The sequence below is a fragment of the Populus trichocarpa genome, chromosome 8 (genome assembly GCF_000002775.5).
Source record: "Populus trichocarpa isolate Nisqually-1 chromosome 8, P.trichocarpa_v4.1, whole genome shotgun sequence".
Lineage (NCBI taxonomy): Eukaryota > Viridiplantae > Streptophyta > Magnoliopsida > Malpighiales > Salicaceae > Populus > Populus trichocarpa.
This window is the reverse complement of record NC_037292.2, coordinates 2270839-2293710: the sequence shown is the minus strand read 5'-3', so window position 1 is coordinate 2293710 and position 22872 is coordinate 2270839. Positions and strand designations below refer to the sequence as shown.

At 31.7% G+C, this 22872-nt stretch overlaps 2 protein-coding genes across 2 annotated transcripts; one reads left to right on the top strand and one right to left on the bottom strand.

Annotated features, from left to right (window-relative positions):
- Window positions 1-3589: 3589 nt before the first annotated feature.
- On the bottom strand, window positions 3590-8268 carry LOC7479885 (putative serine/threonine-protein kinase). Its single transcript, XM_052455023.1, has 5 exons — window positions 7982-8268; window positions 5888-6003; window positions 4538-4748; window positions 4207-4444; window positions 3590-4019 (listed from the first exon to the last, which is right to left on the bottom strand). Exons 1-5 carry the CDS (start codon window positions 8109-8111, stop codon window positions 3755-3757), a joined length of 960 nt encoding a protein of 319 aa, XP_052310983.1. The 5' UTR covers window positions 8112-8268; the 3' UTR covers window positions 3590-3754.
- Window positions 8269-16142: 7874 nt separating this feature from the next.
- On the top strand, window positions 16143-20892 carry LOC7457872 (chorismate synthase, chloroplastic). Its single transcript, XM_002311982.4, has 13 exons — window positions 16143-16406; window positions 16518-16668; window positions 16750-16826; window positions 16906-16964; window positions 17332-17415; window positions 17516-17608; window positions 17972-18052; window positions 18419-18550; window positions 18728-18830; window positions 19207-19301; window positions 19411-19476; window positions 20162-20246; window positions 20494-20892. The coding sequence occupies exons 1-13, from the start codon at window positions 16265-16267 to the stop codon at window positions 20640-20642; spliced, it is 1317 nt and encodes a 438-aa protein (XP_002312018.3). The 5' UTR covers window positions 16143-16264; the 3' UTR covers window positions 20643-20892.
- Window positions 20893-22872: the final 1980 nt, after the last annotated feature.

The window sequence follows — 22872 nt, the reverse complement described above, 5'->3', positions numbered from 1 at the left end:
TCAAGTTCAGTCTAACTATATACTCGTAGCTTTCTCAAGCCTGGTTTTGCTAGCTATTTGCATTTTAAATTGAAAGAATCTGGGATTGGAGAGGACCCTGTACTCCGAGTTCTTAGATTTCTCGCATATCCTGCAAGAATTAATCATGTGAGGCTTCAACCAGTTCAGAGCCAGGGAAAGGGTAAAAATAAATTCCGGGCTAAATTAAAGGATTTATTTGCATCAGCTGCTTGGATCAGTTGCAGAAGATGATGTTGATGGAGAGAATAAGTTGTGTGAGATGCTTCTGTGGATCAAACTGCAGTGACGATAACGTTTAGAAATGTGCAGTACAAGCATAAGATTCTTTAGATATTACGTATTTCGGACTTCATCGTGTATGTAAATCTTAGCCAAAGGGAAAAGAAAATAAAAATTAAAGCTGTGTTTCTTCATCATCTCCTTCTTTGTTTTTTTCTTTTTCTATAGTTGCTCTCGTTGGCTCTTAAGAAGCCTATATATGATTCTGATTGTTCTTGATTCCGAGACAATATAATTGGTTTCTCTTCTCATGAAATTTCAGGATTTTTTTATTAATTTTAAAATCTAGTGATTTTTTAAAATTCGTTGCACCGATTATTTTATATCGTCCATCACCTTTCGATTCAACAATCAATCCGACAATTGAACTGATAAGCAATTGGCTAATGGTTTGGACCAGACAGGTCCGATCGAGTTGAGTTTGTCAATTATGCACCATAGTAGCATAAAGGGTAGGCAATAATTGATCTTTCCTCCCTGCAAGCGTTAGAAGCTATCCTCTCTCTCTTTTTTTAATGTTAAAATTTCTATGCATCTCGAGCTTAGGAATCTTATATCATCGTTGAAAAGGAAACGAGTCGTTTCACAGGACTTTGTTCTATGAAAGAAACAAAATTGATAGTACCAAGATCTTTTTCCAGCAACAAATCCAAGGACTGCTCCATTTGAAACCTCCTTAAAACTGTAGATCAGCTTTTTGATGCACCTCTTATTACGAAACTCTGTTCAACACACAGTTAAAAACGAAGAGCCTCGTAAATTAACGATACTGAACTTACTAAGAATTAAACCATAGATTTTATATCATTTAAATATATAATTATTTGAAGAACTAAAAACATCCAATCTCATGACCAGATTTAAGATTCATTAAAAGCAACAGGAAAGGAAGACTAATCACGAGGATGTTGGAAGAAAATTAATGCTTTAGCTTAATTATTATGGATAATAATACTAAATTACAAAACTAAAAAACAATAAAAAATTTGAGAATAAAGTATGTTTTATTAGGTATTTTTCTCTTTTATACAACTTTTTTATTTATAGGTTTAAAATCCTATACAAATAATAGATTAAACCGAACAAAGAAAAATTTAATTTAATTAAAAAAAATAATTTTATGAACTTAACCGGTCGACCGGTTCTTAACCAGTAAATCTATTGTTTTGTTTTTTTAAAAAATTAAAAATATAATTTATTTTAAAAAGGATTTTGCCAGCAATAATAACTTGCCGCATCCCACAAAGGTGCGTTTCTGGAACAAGGGTTTGTGTTAAGATAATCCTCCTTGATTCTTAAATATTGATAGACTTATAAAGTTAATTAGGAAAAAAAAAAAAAAAAGCAAGTTGATCAAGGCTACCTTTCATCCTTATTCTTAGACATTAAAAAAAAAAATATTTAGAAAAAGTCATCAGGTCAACGCAGGATAAAAGGCTTTTTTCTTGGGGGTTTTTGATGACAAGAGGGGCCCAAAGGACCAAAAAGAAACAACATCTTCAAGAGATTGGATTCGATCCAGTTCACAAACAACACCTTTAAAAAGCTTTTTCCTCCTTGATTCATTGTTTCAGTCCAATTTACAAGCAACGGTTTTCAAGGCCCAAGGTTGTCTCTAAAAACAAGATATTTTCTTTTCCTACAGCCTCCTTAAAAAAAAAAAAAAACAGCTACGGAAGCACCGTGCTCCAACACGAAACAAAGTGCATCTATTCACAAAGGGTGTAACCGAGGTCGGCACCTATTTGTGATGCTTTGCATTGAGCTCTGTGATTTACGGCCTATTTTAACGTCCATGATGTCGATGATGAATCCTGGTTGAGTTATTTGCATGTTGCTGGCGTCGATTTCACCTCTCATCATCTTGATTGCCATTGACATACTTGGTCGAAGCCCGCATTTCTCTTGTACACAGAGCAAGGCAATCTTTACAAATCCAACAGCTTCTGTTTCTAAGAAGTCGGCATTTAGCATCGGATCCACTAGTTTTAGAAGGTTGTCGGTCTTGTACATTTGCCATGCCTGCATGAATCATTGTCCAAAACATGATTTCAGTAGCAAATCGAACAGGCCATCAGAGCACACTTAGCACGTTCAATGGCTAATTTAGCATGTTTCCCGTAATTAACTTAAACAGCCAGGCCCCTTTTGACCATGTAAAGAAAACAAAGAACAGCCAGGCCCAGCACAGCAAAGTGGTTGGTGGGATTGTAACGATAATCATTTATTAACTCTCGGAATTTGGAAGAAAATAAAATCCACAATGGTGGCCCTTTTGATTTCAAGCAATAATGGTAATTAATTAAAAATTGTGTTCAAATATTCCAACGAGCACTGCTGACTTTCATTATCTTCGCTCCAAAGCAACAAATAGTCAAATACAAGAGAATGAATGGTATGATTGTGATATAAACAAAATACACGGGCACATATTAATAGATCAACGCTGTCTACCATCTTCTTCTTTGCCCGTCTTCTCTTCCAGCCAAACTCCGATTAAAATATCATATAACCATGGAATAAAAAACAACTCGTTAAATATCAATGGAAGATTTATCAAGATTAACAACATATTCTCGCCGCCAGAACAAGATACATTGATTAGTGGGAATAATATAATTAAAATGAAGTTAATATCTGATGTCTTTTTTTTTATGTTGGGGGAAATCCCGTCGAATAAAAAAGGTTATGGAGTGTTGGCTATGGTGGAGAAACCGGGCCGAGTGGCGGAGGAAGCGGTGGGAAGGGGAGAAAAAACAGTGCGGGAAGCCAGCAAGCGGGGAAGTAAACAAATGATTGATTAACAGGTACCCGTGTAGTTTGCTCATATTACAACTATACCATTAACTCGCTTGCATTTATTAGATTAGGTGTACCTTTTAAAAGTCCTCAACTTGTAGGGAAAATTCTGATTAGATCGCCCGTGTATTATTTATAATTTGGATGTACTGATATTAAAATAAAAAATATTATTTTAATATATTTTAAAATGAATAATATATTACAATACATCACCAAACATGCATACTTCAATTTCAATCAATAGAATTATTAATTAGTAATTTGAAACTCATGTGATTTCTCATTTTTCAATATAAAACAATTAAATTCCTCTTTATAAACTACAAGATGGAATAGTCTATGTAGAGAAACATAGATTTCCTCTTGTTTCTTCATTTTCTTGCTTAATATAATTATTCAATTTATAGAGATGTGATCTGTTTTATTGCTTGATTGAGAAAACATTTAGTAAATTCATGAATTTTTTATTAAAAAAAATGAAATTGCATTAGTTTCAAGTGATCACTGAATAATTATATCAACTGAAATCAATGTAAAGATCTGTTATGAATACATTGATGATCCAATCTAGACAAAAAAATATTACAGTTACATATTATCAAGTACATCTATATGATTTGAGCTTTTGAATCTTTCGCCGTCATGATTTTTGTTAGATTTTCATAAAAAATAAATAAATTACCAGGCGTTGCCCAATAATATATAGAGCGTATTCTATTTTATAAGACAAGGACTGCTGTTTGCAGCTTGTAAAAAACAGTAATACCTTCTCCACCAGGTAGTGTTCTCCAAGTTCTGGATCAAAATCAACAGCTTTTCGCCCGCAGATTATTTCAAGAAGTAGCACTCCAAAACTGTACACGTCTGTTTTCCGGGTCAGACGGCCACTAATGGCGTATTCCGGTGCAAGATATCCCCTTTACAACAAAATAGACAGTGACTACGATTTTATTACAACGACCAATCAGAAAATCTTGATTTACATGAACAGAAATAGTCAGATGACTTCGACATATATACATGAACCAAGTTCGTGTCACAATCTTTCAAACAATAAACCCAGCAAGATATTTGATAAGAGGAAAAGGTGAAAAATGCACTTACAATGTGCCAGCCACTCGTGTACTGACATGAGTAAAATCTTCAGGAAATAGTTTAGAGAGACCAAAATCTGAAACTTTCGGACACAAATTCTGATCCAAGAGTATATTGCTTGCTTTTATATCTCGATGCACAATACGGGGCTTAATCTCCTCGTGAATATAAGCAAGACCTTGAGCAATGCCTAACGAAATCTCTCTCCTTGTTTCCCACCTGAAGTTGGCTCTTTTTTCCTCAGAACCTGGAATTTAAGCAGAATCACAACAAATGAATTGATCATTGTCGAAAATTGGTATTGGATGGAATCAATATAAGAATTAATCAGAAGATTTACCGAGCAAAGTTTGAGCAAGACTGCCGTTTTCCATGTAGTCATAAACGAGAATCTTATAAGGACCATCAATGCATCCACCGTGTAACTTAACAAGATTTTCATGGTTAATATTGGACACTGAAGCTATCTCAGAGATGAACTCCCTGTCTCCTTGTTTTGATCCCGCAGAAAGCATTTTGACGGCAACCATTCTCCCATCTTGCAGGATTCCCTTTAAATCCCAACAACATAGCATATCATCAACAAAACAATCTTACCAGATTACGAAAATTCTTTAATGGAACAGTGAAGCTGCTTTGGTGTGCAAAATACGCCTCTTTACTGTTTTGGAGTGCAAAACAAGATCGTTTTACAAAAAAATTGAGTATTTTTTTGTAGATTCGCCCTGAATTACAGTATGGTTCCTGATGTTTTATAACTTACAGAATAGTTCCTCTATGCAGAGAGGTCAGAGGAGGGGAGGGATGAGAAAGTTTTCTGGCTACTTTCTAGTGCAAAATGATGTCGTTTTTCCAACGGTTTCAGGGCATTTCTATGTAACTTACACTTATGTTTTACAATATGGTCTCCACATATTTATAATCTACAAAATGGTCCCTGTATTAAGAGGGAAAAGGAGTTGGCTACCAGACCCAAGCATGTGTGCCTAGCATAAGAACCCAGTTGTTTCTTAATTTTATTTTCTTTGTTACTAAACCACCTTTTATCTTGAAAAGAGATAATTAATTTTTTTTTTTTCTGAACACAGCCTTAAAAAATCATTTAGGATATGATTCTTTTCTTTTGTCAAACAACCAACTCAACCCAATAACTTAAGCTGTTAGGTAAAGTTCCAGTATATGATTTATATTATTATCTAACACACTCCCTCAAGTGAAAGCCCTTTGGACTTGAAACTTGCACAGGCTCACATTACCTTGTGCTTAATTTTTATCAAATAAATAGGGATTGTGAGATTCGAACTTGTGACCGCTTGGTCATTAAGACTCTGATACCATATCAAAGAACCATCTCAACTCAATAACTTAAGTTTTTAGATAAGGTCTCAGGATATGATTTATATTTATAGACATATTTCTTCAACAATATAATATTGAGTATTAAAATGTTAAAAGCTAACAAATGAAATTACTTAAGTTTATATATATTTTATTGAACATTATTAATTCCAATTCAAAAGAAATTAAAATCGAAAGAAATTCAGCCAGTTAATAAAAAAAACTCATATTTCTTTTAGTTTTCAGATTGAATTTCTTGAGAATCACAGGCAAACGACGAAGTACGTCCGAGCTAGCATGCTCACTAATTGTGTTTTAAATCATAGTAAATATGATTGGACTGTATATTTACCTTATATACAGAGCCAAATCCGCCTTCCCCAATTTTATTTGATGAACGGAATCCATTGGTGGCGACTTTCAACTCATTAAACGAGAAAGCATGCACATTTTGAAGAACTTGCAAACCTATAATTAATTAATTACCACGAGTAATAAATAGTTCATTAATTAGATCACGAGAGAAGGAGGCAGGAATTAATAAAATACTCGTAATAATAAGAAAGATTAATTTTATCATACGTGACGAGGTTGCATTAACATGTAACGGCAACTTAAATATAAAAGGATGGAAGACTTAGCTAAAAACACATAGCTAATGTTTTCACGAACAACAACAATAATATTGGTTCAAATTCATTACATGGTTAGCTCCTCGAGATTATTAATATTCTACATTTAAATTTATTGGTTAAAACACCATCAAATCCTTGGTTACTTTTGGACTTTCTCGTTGGTATACAGTTCACACTCCAACCATAACAAAATTAGAATTTGAAATTTTACTCGTGGGATCTTCATGTGTTGCAGAGTTATAGCCTATTTATTTTTGTTTTTAAAAGCATTTTGAAAAAAAATTTATTTTTTAAATTTATTTTTAATTATTTTTTTTAAATTTTCAGATTATTTTGATGTGATAATATCAAAAATAAAATTTTCAAAATAAAAAAAATACTATTTTGAAAATTTTTAAATAAAAAAAATTTTAAAAAACAATTATTACCGCAATAATAAATAGGCTCTTAGTAGCTTACATGAATACCATGTGGGTATCACATAAGCTCCTCGTGATTTATTTGTCTGAAAATAAATTTGTTAAAGTGATTTTTATAAAAAGTATATTTTTTTTTTTAATATTTAACAGTATCATAAAAATAAACTACAAAATAATTTATTTATATTTTACTTTTTTTCAAGTTTATATAACATATACAATATACAATATAATTATTTAACCGTTTTAAAAAATAAGATATAAAAATTGTAATAATGTTTGGAGAAGAGAAAGATGTTTTGTAACGTGTGTTTCCATATATATGAAAACTCTTTTGGCTAATTCTTTTTCTTTCATGCGAAATCATTTTTTAAAACTTCATCAAATTAATATAGAAAGTGGAGAAATTGACTTCTAATAAAGTGTTATAGCTATGTTTAAGGCTGTATTTGCATTTGAGTTTTAATAGATTTTGATTTTTTAAATTCTTTTTTGTGTTTTTAGATGATTTTAATATATTAATATCAAAATAAAATAAAAATAATCATTTTAATATATTTTAAATAAAAAATTACTTTAAAAAACAATATTATCAATCCAATAAAAACAAGCTCTTATTATTAATAAACTAGCCAAATTCGAAAAGTACGGAGATGTAAAATTCTTAACATCAGGAGTCAGTTTTGTTTTACAAAAAAAACATCAAATAGTCAACCAGGACTCTTTTTTGAACCACGGTTTTATCGTGACACAAGTACACAGCTATTGAATTTCATGAACCTACACGGCCAATAAGCACGTTTATTTTTGGGTGTATTTTCAATATATTTTAAAAATTAAAAAATATATATTATTTTAATATATTTTCAATAAAAAATATATTTTAAAAAACAAAAAACATACTCTTATTAATCATCAACTCTACACTGTCATGGTCTTTTTGCTTCAGTAAAATAGACTACAGTAGCAATAGCTAGGCCTCGTGTTATAGGAGCAATGCTACGAGAAAAGATAAGAGAATTAATATTGTCAATCACATAGTATTTATTTTTTAAAATATTTTTTATTTAAAAATATAAAAATAATATAAAAAATAATTTATTTTTTCTAAGAAGCACGGCTTCTACGTTTAAACAAACAGGTCTAAGCCCCGCCAGGCACCCCAAATGTAACTAATTGCCTTCGTGATTATATAGTTGCAGGGATGCAAACACTAGGACAAGCTTTGCAGGGATGCAAACTCTAGGACAAGCTTTCTTTTATTAATTACGGATTAAATAGACTTATCTGTACTAGATACTTCAATGCAACGCTGCTTTAAAAATCTTGTAGCATCAGAAGAAAAAAATGAGTAAAAAAAGTCGCTAAGATTCCAAAACGAAGAATTAATACCTTGCATAATTAGTGCATTGTCTGTGGGGATGTCAGACGAAGAAGAGAAGCATCTAAAGCAAGAGAAGGAGAGCCTCATCATGCTTCTAAACGTGCTTCTGCTTCGATGCTTGGAACTGCTGTTTTTCATCCTTCCCAAACTTGACAATAATTATTCTATATGTCTAGTTGATAAATAGCAATAGAAGTTGAATAACCCTAAGAAATCCACATACGAATGAAGGAAAGGAGAGAGGAGGAGGAGGAGGAGATATATAATGGTGGAAGGTTCATGTGTCAGTGCTGGAGACTTATTAGCGAGGGAGGAAAGGGTTTTATTTATGTGGGAATTTTTGGATAATTCAACGATATTTATTTCTTTAGGTAGAGTGGAACCATTAAACAATGGAGCCCTCCTTGAACAAAAAAAAAGGCCTCAAGTTACGTTAATCCACGCTGATAGATATTATTATTAATAATGAGAAAAAAAACTTAATTGTTTCAGATCAGTTGTCAATTTTTAATAATGCCACTGCTGGATCCAGTTCCATGGACTGGTGGGGCGGCGCCCGACAGCGTCGTGAGTTGGAGATGCCTGTTTTGTTAGACGTGCATTTGGTCTTCTGACTTCTTTAAATTAAAATCAAAATATATTCGCAAAATTAAGAGAGAAATAAGCGATTGCCTCAGCAACACGAATTTCCATGTGAAAAACTCGAAACTTTGATTATGGAAATTCTTAGTTAAAGTTTGTTTACTAATTTTAAACAGGGACTCTTAGGATTTGAAGTTGGATCCATTGTTTTCTGCTCAGTTATGTCAAATAAAATTTGAATTTGAATTTCTGATTGATTGATTAACAAGTTATTGAATGAGATATCAATGCATAATTTATATTATTTTTTAATTTAAATAAAAAAATATATTTTTATATTGTTTTGTTCTGAAATGATAAGATTTTACTCTGAAACATATTTATTTTTGTATTTTCATCTTCACTTCTCCAATAAAATATATTTATACCTCTTTTATGATTTTTCAATTAAATTACAAATATTTTACCTAATGATATATATCCTCCTTATGTGAAGTCATATTAGAACCAATTGATTGCGCGCATCAATTAAATATATTTATGCCTCTCATGGCTTATTAATTAAACAGCCCGAGAAGACTTCCACTCTCATGAGATGAAACGTTGATGATAGGGGATGCATCTGTCGCTGCTGCATTATTGCTCCGATGTCATTTTTATTTTTCTTTTTGGCTCCACTTGAACAAGGAAACCAGGAAAATAAAAGCGACCAGGTCTGTGTGAGCTAAAATTTCTGACCAAGGGCTTTGATTTGAAATAGTTTAGAGCAGATATTCTACCTCAATTATTAATCGGCAACAGCCGTTCAAAGGGTGTATAGTGACCGGTCAAGGTCCAAATAAGTTCTGCAGTATTGGATTTTAGACAACCATGACCGAGTCAAGAAACATGAGCTTGTCGCGTCCTTCCATTCGTCCGAACTCCGAAGAGTCCCGCTCCAATTCTGCTTCGGTCCTTTGAACGATGAGGGCGTCGTCACACACAGATGCTGCTGCCCTGACGTCTGATCTCTCTGTTTTTTCTTTTCTTTCTTTCCTTTTGGGTTTAATTGAAGGTCATGATAGATTTTTTACTAGAGAACGAGTAGTCCTGTTACGGTCTTTAAGTTTACGGTCCTTCTAAGATTCTAATCAAAGACCAGGAGCTTTTTAACTTGCTGAGTTAGGCCATGGCTGCCCGGAAATAATGAGTTTTTTGTAACGAACCAAATCATGAGTTGCTAGCTAAGCCGTGAACTTAAAGATAGTAACAGGGATAAAATATGGTTTCTTTTCACGTCAGCCCTTAGGCTTACGGTTTTTGAGAGTTTGGTTGGTGTTGTTTTTCAAATAACTTTTCGTGCTGAAATATATTAAAATGATATTTTTTTTATTTTTTAAAAATTATTTTTGAGTTCACCACGTCAAAACTATCCAAAATATAAAAAAAAAATTATGTTTTACAAAAAAATAAAATAAAATAAATCTTTTCATAACGGTTGTTGTGGTCCGATGGCTATAAGAACTTTGAGACAGAATATGATTGGTGGCGTTGCTGCTCATGCACACTAGTAAAAGCTACATGTACTTGGACATATAGTTTTAAATCCCAGCCCGGCGGGTCGATTCTGAACCTGACTGATTCGCAACTGAAACCGAGCTGAGTTTATGAAAAAATAAGGGTAGTTGAAAACTCAGTTAACCCGGTAATCCGGTCAAAAATCTGGTTGCAATCTGTTGATTATTTTTTATTTTTTATCAAAACAACATCGTTTTGATTTATAAAAAAATAGAATTAACTTAGATGATTCAATCAAACCTTATAACCCGGTTAAAATCTATAACCTGAGTTGTGGACCGGCTCGGATTTAAAAGCACTGCTTGGAGATCCCTATTTCGATTCTATACGATGCATAGACACAGTGTGGTGGAGACACCTATTCAACTAGCCATATTCATGGCAGCTTGATGTGGTAGGGCTTTGATGGCTGCGATGTCACAGTTAGAATTTAAATCTCAAATCAGTGTGGTAGTGGTTGCTTTTCAAATAGCTTTTCATGCTGAAATATATGTCAATGATGTTTTTTTTATTTTTTAAAAATCATTTTTAACATCAGTACATCAAAACGATCCAAAAAGTACAAACCGCACTCAATTTTAGCAAAAAAAAAAATTAAAATTTGGTCAAACATAGATTCAACCGCAGAGCCAAACAGGCTCACACATAAAGTAAAATTTTTATAAGTTTCTTATTTTTAACGTAAATAATGTTTTCACGATCGTGTTGAAATGCTAGATTTTTAGAGTATATTCAATATTATGGTAGCTGTTTTGATTGTGGTTTGAAAAAAGTTATTTTATAAAAAATATTTTTAGTTGAGGTTGGTTTGAAAAAATAGATGTTTGGTTAAAACTGTGGTTGAAATTAAGGTCGAACAAAAAGTAGTTTAGTGTGTTTGGTTAAGAATGTTTTTCAAGTTGAGGTTATAAAATAATTTTAAAAAATATATATATTAATATTAATGGTTTTTAATTTAAATATTGTAGATTTAACTACTGCTATTACATCATGAAATGAATAATACTTAATATAAAATATTTTTTATTATTCCATTAAACTATCTACAATTCCATCACGTATGAAATACATCCGACAAGGACTACAGTTTCATTGGTTTTGTAAGCATGCAACAACATCAGGTAAAATATTATCAGAAATAAAATTGGGATTGCGATCAAATTCTACAAATATTACGTCATCAAGCGATCTCGTTCTAATTTATATAGTGTTATTCAATAATGTGAAACACTAGTTTTTCGAATAAAACACAATTAAAAATATTTTTTTTTACTGGGTCGGACCTGGTTCAATGCATTTTTATAGCTTTGGACCGGGTCCGGTCTCCACTGTTCACGTGAACAGTGGAGAGTGAACTCTCCACGGGAGAAGAACGCAGGCAAGAGCAGGAGAAGAACGCAGGAGAAACAGATAAAACTTACTTCTCATAAACTGAGTTTCGACCTCGGTTTTTAGGTGGGACCCATGTGAAAAAAAGTGTGGTTTGCATTAACCAAACACTGATTTTCAATGTTTGCTTCCTGCCGATGCCGTTGCCGCAGTGCCAAATGGGGTCTTAATATGTAAACACCCACATGGAAAAAAAAATTGAATTGGATCTGATATGTTTGTCCAAAAACCCAGTAATCCTTGTCCAAACAGTAACTCCAAAGAAAATAACAGAACATGCTAAATTATTAAAAACAAATTTATTTTAATCTCAAGATTCAAGTTGCGAGTTTAACATATTAATTTAGGTTGATTCTATTTTTTTTTGTTTTTTCTAGCTGATTTTTTTAATTGGGTTTTTTTTTTAATTTGGTTTCTATGAAGTTATCTTAGTTGCATAACCCGGATCCCGGGTATTGCAGATTAACTTGGGTTGACTCATATTATTTTTTTATGTCTTAATTGAATATTTTTTTTTCAATTTCACCCTTCAGCAACTTAATTTTTTTTTATTAAGCTTTTTTTCAATTTTATTCTTCAATATTAGGTTATTTAGGAATTAGACTTCGTGATTTTTTTCAATTTGTTTTGCGTGGAGTTATCTTGATCTCGTTGATTTAGTTTTTGTTTCTCAATTTCAACCTATAAAATTGAATCTATTGGAGACAGGCTCATAATCTTTTTATTATGGTCTCATGAACCGTGTTACGGTTTAACAGTTAGCTCGAGTTGACTTGAGTTTTTTTTTTAGTTTTTTTTTAGTTTTTTTTTCAATTTTATCTTTTAACATTAGATTGAATAGAAATTGAGCTTCGTATATTTTTAAATTTTTTTTTATGAGGTTGTCCTGATTTTATAATTTAGGTCGCAAGTTTGACAATTTAACTTGGATTGACTCATATAGTTTTTCTATTCTTTTTTAATTTAATATATTTTTTTAATCTTGTCATTTAATATTACGTCGATTAAGAATTGACTTTGATAATTTATTTTAATTTTTTTATAAGATTATCAAGATCTTATAATTCGGTTCGTAGATTTAATAGGTTAATCCAAGTCAATTCAACATGTCTTCATTTTAATATTTGAAAAAAAAATATCATTTAATTTATAACCATATAAATATAAAAAATATCATCTAGAATACATTATATTTTGAGTTCAATATTATTTTTTTATTAAAAATACTCCATTAATATTTGAATATTTTTTTATATTAAAAAATTTATACTACCTGTTGCTATAATATTAAAAGCTTCCCTGTCATCGATAATTGAGAAATCTAGCAAACTATCAATAACCATCCGAGAGTGGTTGGGAGTATCGTATAATTGTGTTTTTTTTTTAATTATTCTTTCATAAAATAATAATAAAATATTATTTTAAAATAAAAAATATTTTAAAAAATAATCCCATCATGTACCGGGTACCCAACGAACCCGTAAGTTGTGTTCAGAGACCGCACTCTGAAAAGAAGAAGTAACTAGTAAGGTCTGTCTATACAGTAGAGACCTAGTCACAGCGCTTCTGGTTCTAGATGGAGTAGCTTGCAGTCTTGAACTTTGAAACCTGAAAAGAAGAGTAACAAAGCATTCTCTCGGCTGTCATAGTCACGTGCCGACTGGGCATGCATTGTTTTCCAGGCCAGGCTTGTAACCTGCACCCTAAACTGGACTAGAAGTGTGGAAGATAGACTATTTCTGATAAATCCCATATTTTGGGGCTCCAGGCCTTTATATAGTCTCCCAGGTCCGTATAAAATGAAAATACTAAGGGATAAACGAACCTTCTTTTTTCTTGAACCACACTTTAATAAGCGTCAACAATAAAAAAAAAAACAAACAAAAAACCGGGAGCAGTCTGGTTTGGGCCAATACGTGTTTCGATTTGTGCTTCAGTAATAGAGCCAGGCATTTCAGGCTTTGGCCCAAGACAAGACAGGCCGATGACATTTAGGGCCAAAGCTTCTGTTGAATGCTCACTTCGGCCTTAAAAGGTCACTATGGGCGAATGCTTTTTTTGAGGTGTCTTAAAAAAATGAGCTTTTAAATATTTTAATAAATACTAAAACTAAAATTTTTATTGATTTTTTTTAAAAAAAGTGATTAAGCTACATGTTTTTCTTTCATACCGAGATTTCATCTCTTAAAGGATTTTTCATGGATCCAGATATATATATATATATATATATATATTTGAATGCAAAAACTATGAAGTTTTAAAATTATAAACATTGAAATAATAATTGATTGTTTATGCTTACAGTCATGATCTTACTCCCTTCATTGTATATTCATGTAATCGTACTGTGAAGTGATATAACCAACCCTTTCTAAGAGACATATATGAAATTGTTTGTTTGCTGGAAAAAAAATTTATTTTGAAAAATAAATTTGGAAAAAGTGAATTGTTTTTCAATGTTTAGTAATGTAATAAAAAATAAGTTGAAAAATACTTTCCAGTATTTGGTTATGTCATGAAAAATGAGTTGGAAAATAACTTATTAATGTTTTATTTTTTTCAAGTTTATTAAAATAATGAGAAACAAATCTTCAAATTAAAAAGTTGAATGAAAATGGAATTGAAAAAAAATATAATTTCATAAATTATCTCAAATAAAATAAATAATAATCAAAACAATAAAGATAAAATCTAAAAAATAAAAAAATTGAAAGATGAAGAAATTAAAATAATAATAATTAACATTTTATAAATTATTTCAAATAAAATAAGTAACAGTCAAAAGAATGAGCACCAAATTTGATAGATAAAAAATTTCAATTAAAAAATAATAAGGGAAAAGCAAATAAAAATTATAAAAATGAGGATCCAAGTTAATATAAAAATTAAATTCTAAGGGATGAAATTATATATATATATATATATATATATATATATATATATATATATATATATAACAATCAAAAGTTTGAGGATCAAATTTGATATAATCAGCAAATTATATGACATTTCTAATTTTTTCACAACTTCCAGAAAGTGTTTTCCGTTCAAAAATAAAAGAAAAATACTTTTCTGGAAACCAAGCTAAATTTTTCTTTGACCGAAAAATATTTTTTATTAATCAACTTTTATAATAACAAATAAACATATAAAAATTTTAAAAATAATTTTTCAAAAAACAAACTTAGCCAGGAAGGGATGGGAGAGTGGAGGCTATAATCTGTGAGTGTGTACTGTCGTGTTCTTGCAGCCCAGAAGGCCGAGAATTGAGAAGCATGATTAATGTTTTCAATTTCTTAATAGCTCGCGTCTCCATAGAACAGAACAACCGAACCTGGGGAGCCATCTAATTGACCAACTGACCAAGTCCTCACGTGGTGGTAGTGTGGACAAATTGGAGGTTGGTAGCTCTTTCCAGCTGATATTGATACCCGATTGGTCAACGCCAAAGGACCCACAATTACTACCTAATTGATTTTTTTTTTTTTTTTTCAGGAATTGGTAGTTGGCTGTATATTTTATTGGGAAGACCTTGTCTATTATATCCGTTTTAAATTGTATTGAATTCCTGTAAATTTAAGTTCCAAAAATCTTCTAAATTTATAATCAAATTCTTGATAAAATCTATTAAATGCAAGACCTGGTTGATTGAGTTAGGAAATAAGGTGTTGTTTTCTTTATATAAGTGTTTATATTTTAATGTATAATAACCAAGTAAAATAATAATAATTAAAAAAAAGAAAATTGTAGTCATGCCACTAAAAATTAAACAAACTTTTATCCCTTAGCTAGTAAAAGATTTCCATTCAAATCCTATTTTATCGATTTTTTTTCTTTTTCGTTTTTATTTTTACTCCACCACCAACCAGATTTGTATGATTGTTTGTGATTGGGCCGTGGTCTTCCCATCCCCTCCCCACTATCTGCTCACCTACCCAATAACTTCAAAAAAGAAAAAGAAAAAAAGGGAAAATCTTCTCGCATAGAGAGAAAAGGAGGAGAAATTTTATATCGCTAACAAGTAACTATTAATATTTTATTAAGTTTTTTTTTGAAATATTTAGAAATACATATTATTTTTTAAAATATATTTTATTTAAAAATATATTAAAATAATATTTATTTAATTTTTTTAACATTAACACATCAAAATAATAAAAAACATAAAATATAATTAATTCAAAACAAAAAAAGCAAATTTTTTTAAAAAACCGTTGTATCACATTCTCAATACTCTACAATGTATTTTGTTTTTAAAAAATAGAGAGTTAAATAAAAAAATAACAGGTAAAAAAATTTTTATATTTTTATATTTTTTTTATATATATTTTTATTTTAAATAAATTTAAAAAATATCTCTAATTACCCATCCATTGAGTACACTTAAGGGTATTTGAAGAAATAGTAAAGATTGTTTTTTAAAGTGTTTTTAATTTAAAAATATACTAAAATATTTATTTTTTATTTTTTAAAATTTATTTCAACATCAATATATCAAAATAGTTTAAAAAAATTTTAAAATAATTAATTTAAAATAAAAAAATAAAAATTTGAAAATAAAAATCAACATCAGTGACAAACGGTCACCGAGATATTTCTGAGAGTACAGGGTAGGTGGCTACTGACTTTTTTTTTTTTTGTAAGATCAAAATAAGCAACTACAACCAACAAACCACTTCTAACAAAACTCCTCTCAATTTGCTCTTCCATCAATAAGCCAATCTATCTCTCCCTCTCATTCAGTTTAGCAGAGAGATCAATCAATGGCTTCTTCTACCCTTACTTCCAAGTCCTTCCTCGATTCCTCAAGAATCGATACCGCTTCGCTCTCGTCCGCCCACCTCCGTAAACTCTCATTCTCCTCCGTTCAGATCTCCTCCCGCTCACGTCTTCCAAAGAAACTCCGTAACGACAACCTTACTCATTCAATTAATCTCTCCCTGTCTTTTTTTTAAAATATTAATTTAGGTTCACTGACCTTGACAACTAAGTTAAGTTAATTTCATTGAATTGTAGAAATAAATGCGGCGGGGAGCACATTTGGGAATAATTTTAGAGTAACAACATTTGGTGAGTCACACGGTGGTGGTGTTGGTTGTATAATCGACGGATGTCCTCCGCGCATCCCGCTCTCCGAATCTGACATGCAATTTGATCTAGACAGAAGGTTTTTTTTTCTCACGGATTTCTTAAAGAATTACTTGTGTGCATTGTTTTGTGGCTGAAAGTAGTTGTATGTTGTGTACAGGAGGCCTGGTCAGAGCCGAATTACGACTCCAAGAAAAGAGACGGATACCTGCAAAATATCTTCCGGTGTTTCTGAAGGTTTTATTTAGTTTTTTTTTTTTGTATTGCTGGTGTTGGTTTTTGATGTGCTGATCTGTTGGTGGTGTTTTAACTGCAGGACAGACTACTGGGACGCCTATTCATGTATTTGTGCCAAATACTGATCAGAGAGGATTTGTGAGTATTTATTGAAATTTGGCATTGCATATATTCGGTGGTTAATTTAGCTGAAAAGGGTAAAAATAGAGTGTGTTTTTGGCAAAATTTATGATGTATGCAGAATGATTATGCGATTGTAGCCTTAAAGAATGTTTCCTAGGATTTTCAAAATGTTACTCTTCTGTGTACGCAATGATGGTGACTGCATGTATATTTGATTGCTAAAAGAAGTTGAGGCTCTGGATTTAATTTGAAAGCTGCGGAATGAAATAAGTAATAGGGTGTCTATTTACTTGGAAAGGCACATGTACTTCTTGGTTGGCAATCTGTTTTGTAGTTTCTAAGGAGCTGAGAAGGTCTCATTCCTATTTTGTTGAATTTTCAGGATTACAATGAAATGTCTGTTGCTTACAGGCCTTCACATGCAGATGCGACTTATGACATGAAGTATGGTGTTAGATCAGTTCAGGTAGTGTATTTAAGCAATATGTAGTCTCTAATTATAAAGATACTGTTGGCGTTGTTGTGAAATGCAAGTGTGACCTAGTTTATTTGGATTCTAATTTAAGGGTGGGGGTAGATCTTCAGCAAGAGAAACAATTGGAAGAGTTGCCGCTGGAGCTGTTGCAAAGAAAATTCTTAAGCTATATGCAGGAACTGAGGTGTGTTTATTAACTCTTGGGTGTAGAAAAACTTGTTCTTTTCATTTTTGTTTCGATTCCCTGTTGAGGACAAATGATTATATCTTTGGGTTATTGGGCCTGTCAGTTTTATAGCTCACTTGCATGTTTGATTTTGTGTTACTTGTATGGATAATGCTCGAGTATCCTGCATAAATGTTGCTATCTTAGGTTTTAATTTTTGTTTCCAAATGTCTGATGGATGGTAATAGATTTTAAACGTCTTTAAATAAGTTCACTTAATTGTAATGATTTTATCATCAGAATAAAAAAAACGCAGTTTTTCTAAGAGTGTATTTTTTCTTTTTTCATTGTATTTTCCCTTAACATTTGTTTTGTCTTCAGATTCTTGCTTATGTCTCTCAAGTCCACAAGGTTGTACTTCCTGAAGGAGTGGTTAATCATGACTCTCTTTCACTTGATCAGGTACGAATGCTGTAGTATGTTAAAGAACTTTTATTTTGGAATTCATTAGCCATGTGAGAAGCAGACTAAGAAGTTTCTCCATATTTCTGGGATGTCAGTCTTGTTTTGCTAGTGGAAGAGTACTTTTTAGCAAGAACCTCCCACAAATCTTAGTGCCTTGATTTGTTGCTCGAAGTGTTACAATACTTCAACAACTGTAAAATTATATTTGGACTTCTGAAAGTTTGTCTGGGAAGTAATAACATTTTATAAATCTGAAAGTGTAGTTCCCTCTTTCTGGAGATTTTTATTAATTGGCTTCCTTTAGTTTTTGACTGACTTGTTATCTGCACTTAGTCTGACCCAGCCAATATGCCACCTTAACAGATAGAGAGCAATATTGTCAGATGTCCAGATCCTGAATATGCAGAGAAGATGATAGCCGCCATTGATGCTGTCCGAGTGAAAGGGGATTCTGTTGGTGGTGTGGTCACGTGTATTGTAAGGAATGCACCACGTGTAAGTATTGAGTCTCTCTCTATCCTCATGCAGCATGCATGTAATGTGCATGATGTTTCTTTGTCAGGTTTTGAATTGTTCAAAGAAGTTTCTAGATCCTAAAAGTCCAAGGCTCATTCTTATGACTTGTTATAGCGCAATCTTTGCCTGTTATTAAAATCTGTAATTGTATGCCAGGGGCTTGGTTCACCAGTCTTTGACAAACTTGAAGCTGAGCTTGCTAAAGCTGCTATGTCACTACCTGCAACGAAGGGCTTTGAATTTGGGAGTGGATTTTCAGGTTGAAAACTATTATATGCATCTGTCACCTAAGTTTTTCAATCAAATTTGGTGATTCGTAGTGATATACTTAGAGCGTGTTTGGCAGTGTGGTTGCGGGTGCTTTTCAAATAACTTTTCGTGCCAAAATACATGTCAATGATGTTTTTTCATTTTTTAAAAATCATTTTTGACATCAGCACATCAAAACGATCCAAAACATATAAACCATATTAAATTTTAGCAAAAAAAAAAAAAAACAATTTCAAATTTTTTGGGAACGCAGCCGCAGCCGCGTTCCCAAACGAGCCCTTAGGATGCTACCATGCTCTTTGCATTTCTATATTGCTATATTTAAGCTAATTCTAAGTCTTAATCTATGATAAAAATCATTGCAGGTACTTTCTTGAGTGGGAGCGAACATAATGATGAGTTCTACACAGATGAACATGGAAGAATACGAACAAGAACAAATCGATCTGGTGGAATACAGGTGCGTGTTTGATTTGATTCTGGATCTTCTTTTTCTAATTTTGGTATTTTGGTAAAGATGTATCCCTTGATGAGCATCACTTTTGACACTTCCTTCTGTTGGTGATCAGGGAGGAATATCAAACGGTGAAATTATAAACTTGAGAATAGCTTTCAAGCCAACATCTACTATAGGAGTAAGTTTGATCTATCTACACGCACCAATATTCGTGCATGCATTTATGTGTATGCTTAGCAATTTATTTTTAAGATGCAAATTTTCTTGATGCAAAGATCATGTCTTTATGATCATATTTGTACCCATTCTGTTTGGTTGAGGTGGTTTACCATGTTTTTCACCATACCCATGAGCCTGGGATTGGGTGGTAATTCAATATAATCATCCTGGATTCAAATCCAAAATGAGGATGCAAGAAAGAGTTCCATGAATGCACCAGCCCAGGCTTGCCTAGACCCGAATAGGAGGGATTTAGTCTCGATGTGCAAAAGTTGGCCTTGGATATTTGTGACCATTAAGTCATTGAAAAATGGAAGAAAGATCATATTAGTTAAAGGTCCATACCTTTTCATGTGCTCTGTGTGTTAACCCTATCTTAGGATTTTCTAGCAAGGACTGATAGTTTGGAACCACATGCACACCCTCTGCCTACATGTATATCATGAACAGCAAACAGTTGCTGCTCTTTCAGGTTTCTTAAGATTTGTCAGGAAGTACCACATTGTTTTTCTCATATTATGCTTCTACTACTCTTATTGATTCATTAAGCTATGCTCGTATATTTGAATATACTTTTCAAATATTTGCATGTAGTTTATTCCATATTCCATATTTCATATTTATTTTGTGTGCTGGTTTTGCAGAGGAAGCAACATACAGTTACTAGAGATAAAAAGGAGATAGAACTAATAGCTCGTGGTCGCCATGATCCCTGTGTTGTCCCACGAGGTATGTCCTCGGATAGTAGGATGATATTTCAAATATTTGAGAAATATTTTAGAACTTTGATGATTTGATCAATCTTAACCAAAGTAATCCTCAATATTAAACTAGCTGGAGTGGGCTTGTAGGCTATATATTATCATCATTAAGGAAAATTGAAGAGAACCAATGTTTACTCATGTATGTTTTCTCGTTTGATAGTGAAAGATAAATTTTCTCTAAGAGTATGCTTTTGTTTGGGATGGTAATGCAGCGGTGCCAATGGTGGAAGCTATGGTAGCCTTGGTGCTGATGGACCAGTTGATGGCACAATTCTCACAAAGTTATCTGTTTCCCATCAATCCAGACCTACAAGAACCCTTGACAATGCCAAGACTTGAGGCAGCCAACGCATCTGTATGAAAGGTGACAGTTGCTGTAACATATTTTTCAGTTCTTTATTAGTGCTACCAAGGTTCGCAACAAAGTTTCCTTGCTAAGACGTGTGGAATTACAAGTTAAATTTTGCTTTTCTTGTTTACTTGAGTATGTTGTTGTAATATCTAAAATTGCTTACGCTTCTTCTCAACATCTGTCTCTCATGGCAAAACTTGAGCAGATATCCGCTATTATATAATATTTATCAATAAAGAAATCTGTATAATCAAAGAAACTAGTCAACTTTTTTCTCTCGCGTTTATTTATTTATTTTTGCTTTTTGTATAAATTGAAGCTTTCATAAAATTCGCAGAGATCAGCTGAGAGGACCAAGCTCCTGTCATATCCTTCTTTCTGGAAGCTGATTAAGCGATTTATTTTTGTTCGAGATATTGATAATAGATTGGATTTTGTGTTGCCGAAGTTATATTCTTGCACGACAAAAAATGCTGGTTAGAGAAAAAATTAAATCTTGATCTCGATTTGTTTGCCATGTTTCGATTAAAACTGTTTAGAAGCTGTAACTGTAGGGATGAAAAAGGTTTTGAGAGGAGATTCTGCAATGGATACCTCGATATAATCTAGCCTTCATGCTTGTGAAAACCATAGCGACAGAGGGATTAAGCGCTTGAGCACGCTCTTGATCAAAGGATCTTTGATGCATCTCCCTGTAAAGTGACCCTAATCTCCTCTAACCTGCGAGGAGGAAGAGCATAATTAAGTAGCTTTTGGTAAAACTCTGATTTGGGAGAATCCTTCGAGGGAGAACCCTAAACCCAGGAATAATGTATCCGAAGAGTATATTGGATGTGTATAATGTACTGTAGGAGAAACATTTTTATGCGGTGCTAAGCAATCTTTTTTAGTTTATGCTAAATGCCTATTTACTTGGCAGAAGTTATTTATAAAAATAAAAGTGAATTGATATTAAATTTTTTATTTTAGTATTTAATTAAAGTTGCAATTTTTATTTTAGTATCTAATTATCAAAGACTGAAAATGAAAATAACTCGGAGCTTAGAACTGTTGCTTGAAACGCGTTTCTAATTGATGAATATCATTTTGTATTTTGTTGCATTTTAGCGTGGAATGAAATGGACAGAGGAGCATTCAACAAAGCCAATCACTTTCTTTCACTTTCGGTATGGATAGTGTTAGTGGAGGACTGTAGGCTTAATTAGTTCACCCAATTACATCATAGGTTTGTTGTCTGTTGGACCAACTTAAGAAAGCTAGCTAGCCACTACTCTGATCCAAATAGCCTTTGTTAGGTTAAGCTTTTCAACTAAAGTTGTTCGAAAGTGATGTGATAGTTGTGTTTTTAAAAGTGGTTTTTTTATTTGGAAATATATTAAAATAATATATTTTTTAATTTTTAAAAATTATTTTTAATATTAACACATCAAAACTATTTAAAAACATAAAAAAATTTAAGCAAAAAAAAAATTTAAATATTCTAAAAACAATGTATGGAACACAATTCCAAAAATCCCTTAATAATTATGATATTACACATCGAAGTAGATACATGATTTTATTTCATAGCAAAGTCAAGAAAGAGTGTTATGTATTGTGGTAACGATTATTTTTTAAAATGATTTTTCGTTTATAAATATATTAAGATAATATTTTTTTAAAAAAAAATTATTTTTGAAATAAACACATCAAAACAATTCAAAATATATAAAAAATTAATTTAAAATAAAAAAATTATTTTTTTTCAAAAGCACAGCTTAGCCATGATGCCAAACAGGGTTTTAAGAACGTAACAAAATTTAAGTAAAGCATGTATATTCTCAAAAGATTTTCTTTTTTTACAAAACATTATTTATTAGAATAGTACTTTTTTCTTTTCTTTTTTACAGTCAATGTTTTTTTTAATTTCATTCTTTAATATTAGATTTGTTTTTTTATTGATTAAATTAAGTCATTTTTAATTTTTTTATGAATTTATCTCAGTCTGGTGACATGAGTCATGAGTTTGACAGATTGACTTGGGTTGTTTTTTATGTTATTTTTTAATCAATCTTCTTTCTATGGGGTTATCTAAATCTTATGACTTGAATCGTGAGTTTAATTGGTTAATTCTAGTTGCTTTTTAAATTTTTTTTAAATTTCATCATTTAACATTGATTTGATTGAGAATTAAGCTTCATTATTCATTTTTATTTGCTTTCTATGTGGTTATTATAGTCCCATAACGCGGGTCGTTGAT

Coding starts and splice junctions, on each gene's coding strand:
- LOC7479885 (XM_052455023.1), bottom strand. CDS start 8,111: ATGAAAAACAGCAGTTCCAAGCATCGAAGCAGAAGCACGTTTAGAAGC. Junction 6,004..7,981: donor CAATGCACTAATTATGCAAG/GTATTAATTCTT, acceptor AATTAATTATAG/GTTTGCAAGTTCTTCAAAAT. Junction 4,020..4,206: donor ACACGAGTGGCTGGCACATT/GTAAGTGCATTT, acceptor TTTGTTGTAAAG/GGGATATCTTGCACCGGAAT.
- LOC7457872 (XM_002311982.4), top strand. CDS start 16,265: ATGGCTTCTTCTACCCTTACTTCCAAGTCCTTCCTCGATTCCTCAAGA. Junction 16,407..16,517: donor ACGTCTTCCAAAGAAACTCC/GTAACGACAACC, acceptor ATTGAATTGTAG/AAATAAATGCGGCGGGGAGC. Junction 16,669..16,749: donor CAATTTGATCTAGACAGAAG/GTTTTTTTTTCT, acceptor TGTTGTGTACAG/GAGGCCTGGTCAGAGCCGAA.